The sequence below is a fragment of the Lepisma saccharinum genome, chromosome 4, assembly GCF_977018435.1.
Source record: "Lepisma saccharinum chromosome 4, izLepSacc3.1, whole genome shotgun sequence".
NCBI classification, from domain to species: Eukaryota; Metazoa; Arthropoda; class Insecta; order Zygentoma; family Lepismatidae; genus Lepisma; species Lepisma saccharinum.
Window position 1 is genome coordinate 76,459,046 of NC_139232.1, and position 12,466 is coordinate 76,471,511.

Here is a 12,466-nt window from a genome sequence, read left to right on the forward strand (position 1 = left end):
ACATGGGAAAAAATTATATCAGAAACAAAATTTAAATCATGTCTTTAATTGCTTTAAAATGTGAAGCAGTTTAAATATTAATTTCAACAAACAGTATTATTGTCACTAACATTACTTTCTATGTAATTCCATGTAATATAATAAGTTTTTATATATATATATATATATATATATATATATATATATATATATATATATATATATATATATATATATATATATATATATATATATTATCAATATTAATGTAAATTACACCCTTATGGATGTAACTCAGACAACACAAGAAAACACTCCTTCATTTAATAACAGTCATATTTCTGTGAAATGAACAGGCAAAGAAGAAAACTTATGATGTGAAAAAAATGAATGAAAAAGATCGAGCTTTTATAACTTGGAAGGTAAAAATAATCAGTTGCTCCTATTTCTTGATTACAGTATAATTAAAATATTTCAGAACTAACAGTTTTACATTGTAGAGCTAACGTTTCTGCTGACAGTATCACAGCAGCAAGAAAAATTTATACAAATACATATCAGTAGACTGAGGGTTTATATATACTAACAAAATATAAATGCAAATATTCCATGAAAACCTAGACAATCTGCACTAAAACATGTAAAATGAAATTAACATGAACAGCTATTCGGAAAACAGTTCTACTGCTATCCTACAGGATACAAAGAGAAAGTAAACCTGATACACAAAGAGAACAATGTTTAAAGCTGTTCACTTTTACTGGAAATGTTAATGAGAACTATTTAAGGTAATCTATGTTTAGGGTGACCATACATCCCATTTTGACCAGGACTGTCCCGTTTCAGAGGCATGTCCCGGTCATCCCGTGAATAGTATTAATAGTGTCGGCTTCAATTAATTTCACAGTTCTATCGGGCCCACGTTATGAGCCCCATTTATTTATGCAACATCCTCCGCTTAGGATGGCCTCCACTACACCGTCGTCGACGTAGACATGCACTTTTGCTCGGCGAACGCATTGTGGAGAACGATAACATTTCGTAATGTGCATAAATTTACTCATAATGCTAATTGTCTCTTCAGCAGAGAGATGAGACTCCATTGTTCTCAGGGATCCAGCGTTAAAAAAGCTTATCCAAAGATTTCAGATGAAATGGGACCAATAACTTTTACCTCAACAGAACAACAGGTGATGAAAGTTTACATTCCAGTTTATTTCCTTAACAAAATAATAATATATATATACACTTTCTAAAAACAAAACTACCCAGGATTAACAATAATAAGTACCTTGAAAAGCTTACCCATTAATCTTACTAAAATTATCCTATACATATATACAAGTAGGGAAATGGAAAAACTCATTTCTTACTTCAACAGGTTTCTTATAAAGCAACCGAGATACTTTCCCATTATTAGGTGGGATTAAGCCGAAACTAAATATTATAAGGGCCTTTTATCTCTTTCACCAGAAGGTGGAGTTTAACTCTCTATGGTGCTTGGACTCTCACCTTAGCGGAGAGCACCTTCTCTCGCCTGAAAGCGGAGCGGGACTCCTCTATTGTGCTTGGACTCTCGCCTTAGCGGAGAGCACCTTCTCTCACCCGAAAGCAAAGTGGGATTCCTCTATGGTGCTTGGACTCTCGCCTTAGCGGAGGGCACCTTCTCTCGCCCGAAAGCGGAGCAGAAATTCTCCTCGGTGTTTGGTCTCTCGCAGTAGCGGAGCACACATTCTCTTGCCCAAGGGCGGAGTAGAACTAACTTGCCAGCCAGGCCTTTGCCTTTATACACGGTCGGTGATGCTAGCGTAAGGGAGAGGGAAAATCTTGAACTACCAATATTAACATTAAGCTGTTACAAAAGTTGATTATACATTTATCATAGAAGCTAATAAACTTAGAGGTGGATCCATCTTTACTTGTGATGATCCGGGTTTGTTACAAAATTATAACTAAGATTTGATTTTTGTTATTTAGATTGCTCTTCTGCCACTTCTAGCTAATTGCAACGATGAGGGTGAATGATGATATGATGAAATTGATGAAGGGACATTCACAAATAACACCCGTGCCCAGGGTGGGATTCAAACGGGACCCCTGGAATCACTTCACCAAGGAGGTTGGGAATGTAAAGATGAGAAAGAAGTTGTTGTTTTAAGTCCACTTTATGCACAGAAAGGCTAATCGGGACTGGACCTACAGTTTTTGAAGTAGATTCTGAACCAGTATGTGCCTCCACCGAGTATTGAACCCTTCAATGTACCAAGAAGACATGACTGATATCAGAAGTGACTTACCAGCATAGGCAACACAGGGGTCATGAGACTGATGGATATGCTCAAAGATTTTTTCATTCCTTTATGTTCCTTGTTTAATACTTTTGAGATAACAGCATTTATATCCCGTGAAGTCTGAAATGCTTGGTAGGCATCAGGGTGAAGGGCTTCAAGTCTATAATTGAATAAAACACTGTTACTAATTTATTTTCTAATCAATACAAATAAAACACCTTTTAAAATGATTTCCTACTTCTAGTTTACTGTTGCTATCAGCAAATTAATACAATTCATTTTGGGAGAACATACCCTTTGTTGGACATTTATTCATAAATAAAAGATAATCCTATAAGTTATTTAAGTTAAATTATTGTGACATATTTGATGAATAATATTCCATGAAAGATTGTAGAAACCTTTCTTAACTATAAAATCAAATTTGAGAATTATTTACTTGGATTCAAATCATATGAATAACTAGTTGCAAAATTGAATTTAAAGTGATAAACATACATGCAATTTTTTTAAATAATAAAATATTTTAATTCTTTAACCCTCCCTGATATACAAAACCAAAAGGGAATTTCACTTCTTATGTACATCCTTTGCAACTTGCAAAAGCATTAATTTATGCACCCATCGCTTAAATGACTCACTGCCAATATTCACAAAAGGCTCTTTGGTTTGGGTCTTCTGTTAATGGTAGCAGTGTGTCACAGAAATTGTGTTGTATAAAAATGTACACAGTATCAATGTATATTTATGCAAGAAGTGGATTTTAACTGTTTGTGCCTTGATTTTTTTTAAAAGAAGTAGATATTTGCATGTCTCTCAGTGATCTTCGACGACAGCCATGGGCGCTACCTGGCCACCAATATGAAAGATTTTCTACCAGCAATGAATATATATGGTACAGTGAAACCCGGGGCAAAGTCAAAACATGTACTAGAAGCAGCAAGGAAGGAGTGTTCGAGGTTCAGCTCAAATGACTATGTTATTATAGTCACTGGCTCCAATGATATTGCGACAAATCAGGGCAGCGATGCAATAATGGCAGTATGTGACTCACTAGGTTCACTGACTCATACAAATGTAATTGTAACTACTATACCCCACAGATATGATCTCATCCCTCAGTCATGTGTAAACATCGAAATACAAAAAATAAATAAACAGATGAAGAACACTTGTAAACACTTCAAAAATGTAACCATAATCGACCTTGACACCACGAGCAGAGAATATCATATAAGACATGGACAGCACTTGAACCACAAAGGAAAACAGTATGTATGTCAAATGATCCATGGTGTTATTAACAGAAAATCACAGGAAAATCAAATCATCCCACTCTGCTGGAAAAAGTGTACTTACACAAGGAAGTGGATAAGTGGAGCAACGCTAGTTGAATCCGACAAGGTAAAAAAAACAGAACACTTTGACTGAGACAAACAACAAGAGTAGCAATGAAAATGATAGGGTGGGTGTAGAAGCTGGCGACATTGCTATGAAAACTGTGAGTGATATTGGTTTCATTGAAGAGAAAAGGCGGCATGTCGAACGCTCTCCCAGCAGAAGTGACGGAGCTCTAAGACTGTCAAGAAGGGAAAAACGTGTACCACAAAAATTTCATGAACATTTTTTTATTTTAGAACCAAGTGTCAAGGGTGATGATAAAAAAACAAAAGAAGGGAAAGGTACTCATGTTAAAAAATACAGTGTCAATACAATTAGTACTGGCTTTTCAGATCATGAGGCACAATGCATAAAAATTACTGCAGCACAAAACAGAAACCAAACACACACACCTTATAGACACATAAACAAAAATTAACAACTTCTTATCTCTGAAAACAAAAATATTTTTAGGTTAATGAGTCAAAATTTTCAGTCATTAAGGAACAAGGTCCATGAGCTGGATGTGATTCTTGGATCCCTCAAAGAAGTCCCACATATAATTTGTGCCACTGAACATTGGTTGCGAGAAGAAGAGTTTTCTTCCACACAAATCCCAAATTTGAATTTAGCCAGCGCATATTGCCGTAAACAACACAAACGAGGTGGTGCTGCCATACTAGTTAAAAGCAATATACCATATGAAAACGTAACAAAAACTAATTATTTAAATGAAGAATTCAATTTTGAACACGCAGTAGTGAATTTAAAATTACAACAAAATGAAGCAACAGTAGTTTGCTTATACCGAACACCAGATGGACATTTAGGCACATTTTTTGAAAAATTAGAAACAATTGTCCATTTTACTACATAAGAAACGACCCATTATAGTGATGGGCGATATAAACATAGATTTTTTTAAAAAAACAGTCCAGAAAAAAATGAACTAAATACAATTCTAACCTCCCATAATTTGATTGCAACAATAAATTCACCAACAAGTAAATCATGTATTGATCAAATAATAATTAACCAAGATTTTTTTGACTACACCACATCTATTTTACCTTTAGCCTTGTCCGATCATGAAGCAGTTTTCATAAGTGTCCATATACCAGAGAATATAAAAGAAAAAACTGCAAAACATATCACTACTATAGAAAAAAAAAATTCACCAAGGAAAATATAGGAAACTTTGTATATTCATTAAAGAAAGAAAACTGGACTGATGTGCTCATGGAGGAAAATTTAAATACGAAAGTAAGCTTATTCACAAAGACAGTAAAATATCATTTTGAAGTAGCATTTCCATACAAAACATACAGACAACCCCTAAATCAAACAAAATCAATTTCCTGGAGAACTAAAGGGATAAAAAAGTCCTGTGAAACAAAAAGAAAATTATATAAAGAAATCCAGAAAAACAAGAATCCCATACTTAAAGACCACTACATAAAATATGTAATTATTCTCAGGAAGGTAATAAACAATGCTAAGAAATTGGCCATTGCAGATAAAATACGCAAGTCTGCTAATAAATCAAAGAAACTATGGGAAATTGTTAATGATGAAACTGGTAAGAAAACAAAGAACGTGAATGAAAAGATAGAAATTATGGCTGATGGAGAGAAAATAAGCAATCCCCTTGATGTAGCACAAATTTTTAATACATACTTTGTGAACATTCCCAATACCGTAAATAAAAATGCAGTAACCTCTACACCTAGATTAAGAACATATTTCAACAGTCCCAGAAACACAAACACTATGTTTCTCACACCAGTAACTGAGGGAGAAGTCGAGAAGGTAATTATAAATTTAAAAAATAAGTATTCATCAGGGCCAGATGAATTTTCGAGTTCTCTACTAAACAAATTTGCGAATAGTATTTTACAACCACTAGTAAGTATTTGCAACACATCTTTAGAAACAGGTATTTTTCCTAGTGAGTACAAAATAGCAAAAGTGAGACCATTATTCAAGAAAGGCAACAAAGAAGAATGCTCAAACTATAGGCCAATTTCTCTTTTATCGGTCTTCTCTAAAGTAATAGAGAAAATTATGCTAAATAGATTAGTAACTTTCTTAGAAAAATACGACATTTTATCCAAACATCAATTTGGATACCAAAATATCCAATACAATATCAGAAGCTATTTTTGAATTTACAAATAACATACTAAAATCGAGAGACAAAAAAATGCATGTGCATGGATTATTTTTAGATTTCACCAAAGCATTTGATTTGGTTCAGCATGACATTTTACTAGATAAAATGGACCATTATGGTATCAGAGGTTTAGCAAAAAAATGGTTCACCTCTTATTTAAAAGACAGATGTCAGTATGTAGATATTAACAAAATCAAATCAGACCAACTGTTCCTCAATACAGGTGTACCGCAAGGCTCAATTCTAGGACCAGTTTTATTTTTACTCTACATAAATGATCTTCCAGAAACCTTATCAGAGTCTCAAACAATACTTTTTGCGGATGATACAAATATCATAGTAAAAAGCCTGGAATATGAGCAACTTCAAAAGAATTCCATTTCAACAACAACACAACTAAACACCTGGCTAAACAACAACAAGCTTTCCCTGAATGTTAATAAAACATTTATAATAAATTTTAATCCAGCAAAACAAATAAAAAAACTTAAATGTGATTATTAACAATGAAGTTGTCAAAGAATGCAATGCAATAAAATTCTTAGGAGTATGGATAGACACAAACCTGTCTTGGGACATGCATATTACTAATTTAACTCAAAAGTTAAGCAGGCTCTGCTACATGATGAGAATTTTGAGAAATGTTTTAACTTTGAATGATTTAAGGACAGTATATTTTGGACAGATTCAACCTGTACTCACATATGGTATCTCTTTCTGGGGCAGTTCACCCAAAATGCAGAAAATTTTTATTTGGCAAAAACGCATATTAAAAATTATGAAGAATGTATCCCTCTCAAACCCAACAAAACAAATTTTCAATGAATTTCAAATATTACCTCTTCCATGTTTGTACATATTAGAAACGTTGTACTTTATTCATACAAATTCTAAAATCTTCTAAAAAAAATCTGGACATACACAAGTACAGCACTCGTATGCATAACTCCCTCCACCTTTCTACTGTCCGCACATCCAAAACACATAGTGGTCTAGGATTTCAAGGTGTAAAACTCTATAACAAGCTGCCAGAGGAATTCAAGAATCATATTCCAACCAAATTTAAAATAACAGTAAAAAGCTTGCTTATGAAGTATTTGTTTTATAGCACAGAGGAGTACTTAGATCATATTTTTCATTAATAGACATAACCTTTGACTTTTCTTGTATTTTTATGTTCACTAATAGTCATAACCTTTGATTTTTCTTCTATTTTCTATGTTATTCCATACTCTCTTATACTTTTTAATATGCATAAGTATGTGTTAATTCCTTTGTACTCAAAAGCATACATGTAATTTTATTTTATACTCTTTATACTCTTTAATATGCTTAAGTATGTGTTAATTCCTTTGTACTCAAAATTATACATGTAATTGACCTATCTCATATCATAGTGCTATTTGTACTCATATGATCAAGTGGATGGAAATAAATCTTATCTTATCTTATCTTACTATATTGATCTGAACATTAGGGTCATTTCAAGCAGAAGCACTAGACAAGGAAAAAAATCATCTTACGGGGCAATTCAATGTTGACTAATGAGTAAACCTTCTTAGAGATATAAACATATGCCACTCACATGTGCTTTGGTCCTGCCCCTATCCTTAGGTCATGCTTTACAAGACGTATTATCATTTTGAGATCATTGGATGTGCATCTGAAATACACATTAAAATAAATGCAATAAATTGTATAGTAATGATACAAAAAACCTGTATACCAATTAACCAGGTAGTATTTGAATAAAAACTGATAATGTACATTTATGCAATAACTTTTCATGCTTCTTTCTGCATGTGAAATATGTTTTGCCTGTATCTACATGAAATAAATTAAGAGAATCTTTGGATACAAATCTACCTGACATGCAATCCATGGGAACTTAAAACAAGGACAACAATGAAAATATATAATTATATTAATTATTGTGATTTCATGTTAGAGAATGGTATGGCATCATGGATGTAGAGCATATTGGTGATAGGATAGATGAGAACATGCATTTGAACATGAAAGTTGTGAAACGAGACAGCATAATACTCACAATTGCATCATTTTCTGTGCCTCTGATTGCATAGTGGTAGGTTGGCAGCTTATAATCAAGGTGTTCCGAGTTTATTCCTTAGCCTGTCTGTCCATAAAGTGGACTTAAAGGCACACTTTTGCCCAATTTTCTGCTCCAGAAATGCTTTCATAAGACTACTGATCAGCATATCTTATGAATACAAATTGGAAAGATAAGTTTTTTAGAGAGAAATAAATCAATCTGGAACCTCCATGATGCTGAACAGGGAAATAAGAGAAGTTTAAATCCTCACTTTATTTTATACAATTTGCCTGAAAATTGCAAATTTGGATGTGTTGCAGCTGTATAGTATACTTGAAATTAGAGCAAAGAAAATATGCTAGGTTCAACTGTAATCTATCAACTAATCATGACTGTCAATCAATGTATTACGATCAAGTAGTTATCAGCTCTTATGTATTACCTGTAAAAGTCTTCTGGAAAAGAACGACTTTCATCTCGTAAGTTTGGAACAAGATTAAAGGAAGGCTTACACGTGGATGGAGAATCCTATATACATTATGGAATATATATACGAAGCAACAAGAAAACTTTGTGCCATGATTAAATATACACAAACAAAAAGCAAGAAATTTGGAAAGGTGTTTCAGATATGCTTGCTGCTTTCATATAAATGTGATTCATCAAAACCATCTGAATGTTGTTCATCTTTCTTACCAAAAAATAATGGCGGTTAAGATGAAATATGGAAAGTCAAGGTACACTCATTCATAAAGTAGTCTACTGCAAAATAGAGATTTGTAAATGATAATATTTGGCAATATAATGTCTAAATTTATTGCACATGTAATTTCTTTACTGTAGTATAGCATTATTTTCCTGTAGTTTACAGTTATTACAAGCATAAGAAAACAGTTTTTCGTTGTGATGTTTCAGGAGAACACACACTCCCTTCATCAGACATTTATTTTCATTTTGACTAAAGATACAGTTATAACAATGGTTAGCAATTTTTTAAACAAAAATAAATCCGTTATACGTAGAATGGATGTTGTCAATGTTACATTGTTGTAATATAGCAACTTAACTGTGAAAAGAAGCAGTCTGTTTTATTTTTATTTCCGATAAAAAAAATTGATCACATTTTTTTTTATATTTAAAATTATGAATCCCAAATATCATCAGGTAATTCAAATTCATCATTGTTTTCACAAAGTCTCTTGATGTTTTCTGTTACATTAAGTACTGGATCCAGTATGGAGTTCTCTCTTTCACAAATGGAGTAAGCCACCATCTTTAAAACTTAATGTAACAGAAAACATCAAGAGACTTTGTGAAAACAATGATGAATTTGAATTACGTGATGATATTTGGTATTCATAATTTTAAATTTTAAAAAAATAATGTGATCAAAAATTTTTTATCCGAAATAAAAATAAAACAGACTGCTTCTTTTCACAGTTAAGTTGCTATATTACAACAATGTAACATTGACAACATCCATTACATAACGGATTTCTTTTTGTTAAAAAAAATTGCTAACCATTGTTATAACTGTATCTTTAGTAAAAATGAAAATAAATGTCTGATGAAGGGAGCATGTGTTCTCCTGAAACGTCACAACAAAAAACTGTTTTCTTATGCTTGTAATAACCGTAAACTACAGGAAAATAATTCTACAATGCAAGCAATGCGTACATACAAGAAAAACTGTAGTATAGCATTATAGTGAAGAATTTACTCAATATGCCCAACTGCACCACCTTCCCCTACACGTACTTAATGGCATACTTAAAAGTATAAACATTTATTTTTCAAATGTTTGTGGATAGTTCTTTCATCGATTTCCTTCATTTTACTTCGCTTTTATGCTACTTTGCTAATTTTAGGATGGGAATGAGTGATGATATGATGAAATTGATGAATGGACACTCACAAACATCCATGCCCAGGCCAGGATTCAAACCATGGACCCCTGGCATTGTAGCACGATGTGCTAACCACTCCACCACGGGGGCCGATAATTCTTTGAGAATCTGGTAACCATATTGGTATTTACTCTTTCACCTTTTATCTTTCAAAGTACCTCTTTGCAATTTTTTTGAAGTGGTGAGCCTGCTCTTCTTCTTTAGTTAAATCTGTAAGACGTTCTAAGAAATCATCCACCTATAAAATACAAAAAATTTTTTTTTATTAATTCACATGTAACGCATGTAATATTATATGATTTTTAAAAATGACTGTTTTTTCTGAATGTTATGCATTACTGAAAATTATATCAATACTGATTGAATGAATCTGCAAGATATTTTCATAAATCAAGTTTTATACATTAGAAACATGTTCACAAAACTGGGTTAATGTACTACAGTGATTATAATGGCAGCTTAGGCCCCCCCATCCTCATTTTCAATTTACAGGTTTGGGAATATCTCTCACAACATGCTACATATATATAATTTGTATGTAGGAATCAATCAACTTGTGGAGGTAGGGTGAATTGGGTTGGATATTTGGATATCTGTTTTTGTTGACAAAGGAGTGGGTAGGGAGCTTGATGGCTATGTTACTTTCTGTTAATATCTTACAGGTGATTACTGCCTATAAGGGTCTGTGTATGGTTGTGTAATTCTAGATGCAAAAAATTTACTTTTAGATTAATTATTACTTACATTGTTACTGTTTGCAGAAGTATGAGTCACCCCTGTTATTAGGTGTCAGATTAAATGTACATATAAAAGAGAGGGATACAAAAAGCAGATACATTACATGATCATTTCAGAAATGTATTTACACTTGTAATAAAATTTAAGCATTTTTAGAAAAAATTTAGTAATTCAAGAAATGTAGCCAATAATGAGAGTTGCATAATTTTATGATGAAGTTTGCTTACATCATGCAAAGTTAATGTACTCTTCTTAGTTGGTTCAATAGTGTCACTCTTCTCAAAAAAGACCCTGATAGTTTCAGCAACATCTCCTTGCTCTAAATGTTCAAGCATTTCCTCTGAATCTGTCTCAAAAATCTAAAAAGCAAACGTACAACACAATATTAAAAGGGTTATTGCAACCACAGTACAAATCCTAAAATTATCAAGACATGCATTATATAATTTTAGCATTAAAGACACCTTGTGTTTGAGGCATGGTATGCTGAATTACATGTGAAACAAATACAGTGAAATCTCAATCTTACGTTTTTTTTCTGAAAACCAAGGTGCAAACAATGCAGGAAAGTGTAAAATCCAGGATTTTTTTTTTTAACATTATGCTCTTTTGGGACCATGAAGATTGGGTGTATAATGGTAAAAACAGAGCAGTCTGACAAGCTATGCATAACAATATTTAACACTATCTTTCAGATATCAGAAAACAAGTAATACGATTTAGCAAACTTGTGGTACAGAAACATTCATAAAGAAACTTTCACAGTTGTTCAATGAAATATATCTGTAAAGACATAAAATTATACAAACCTTACTTATTATCTTGATTATTTGTTTACTCTGCAAGTTATATACTCTCTTCACAACACCTGGCAGGAGCAATCGAATCCAGAGATAAATATCTCCTTTGAAGCCATCTGAAATATATTAGTGCATATATAGAAACAGCAGTGTGTAGTGGTAATGCAGGCATTCTACTCAAGGGGTCCCAGTTTGATACCCAGTGGAGGCATACAGTGATTTGAATCATTCTTTAAACTGCAGGTCCAGTCCCAAATAGTCAATCTATGCATAATAATAGCAACAGCCTGTGAGGGCCTCAGCCTACCTACCAACTGCTGGCCTCACTCCCACCTGAGGTTGGAGATCAACGAACCAGTGTAGTCAGCACGACAAACTCCCAGTTGTTGTTGTAGGTTTCATTTGTAGCTCCACAATTTCGTCACGATGGTGGGTGGCCACTGAAATCTCAGGAAAACAGTTGTTACGCTTACTCCGAGGAGACTGAGCACATCCTGGAGTCGGATCCCAAACCTTGCACCTTAGACTGCATGGCTATGGTGTGGGACATATCTATGCATAAAGTAACTTTAAACAAACTTTGGAATATGCTGATAGGAAAGAAAGGAATAAAAAATAATGGGAATATAATAATATGTATATCTCTGCAGATCAACTGCACTGATTGTGTATGAAAAGTGTACAGTGTTCATACATGGAAAAACTTGGATACATGGAGCTGGACTTCTTGTGTAGACATCTCGCATGCTGCTTCCGTGCATGTCGGCAAGGCCTGCTGTAGTGGGTGGGTGACAGACAAATTGATTTCATAGGAATAGCCTAGTACTTTAGCTCAAAAATAAGATGAACCTTGATTTCATAGGAATAGCCTAGTACTTTAGTTCAACAATACGATCAACCTAGAAGTAATTGAAAAGTCATACATTATAAATAAAAGAAGTAATGACACAGATGAAAAATTCACAACTTACGGGAAGGAAATTAGCCTCGAGTTGTAATATTAATCCTACAATAATGATTCTTATCTCATAAAAAACACAGTTTTGTTGGTAATATATAAGATAAAGTTTTGAATATGTGATAGCAAGGAAGATGCAAACCAAAAGGCTGGCTCATGTAGCATATAGGAATACACAGCAGCCATC

General features: G+C 33.3%; 1 protein-coding gene across 2 annotated transcripts in view; it reads right to left on the reverse strand.

Moving 5' to 3' along the window:
- The window catches only part of DNAlig3 (DNA ligase 3), an 85,963-nt gene that overhangs the window by 51,974 nt on the left and 21,523 nt on the right, over window positions 1–12,466 (reverse strand). For both annotated transcript variants that reach the window (XM_083120795.1, XM_083120796.1), the window contains exons 4-8: window positions 11,331–11,437; window positions 10,749–10,880; window positions 9,942–10,021; window positions 7,409–7,486; window positions 2,277–2,430 (exon numbers count right to left, since the gene is read on the reverse strand). In XM_083120795.1, coding sequence (XP_082976921.1) covers window positions 2,277–2,430; window positions 7,409–7,486; window positions 9,942–10,021; window positions 10,749–10,880; window positions 11,331–11,437 — 551 coding nt within the window. The remainder of the gene's footprint in view (window positions 1–2,276; window positions 2,431–7,408; window positions 7,487–9,941; window positions 10,022–10,748; window positions 10,881–11,330; window positions 11,438–12,466) is intronic.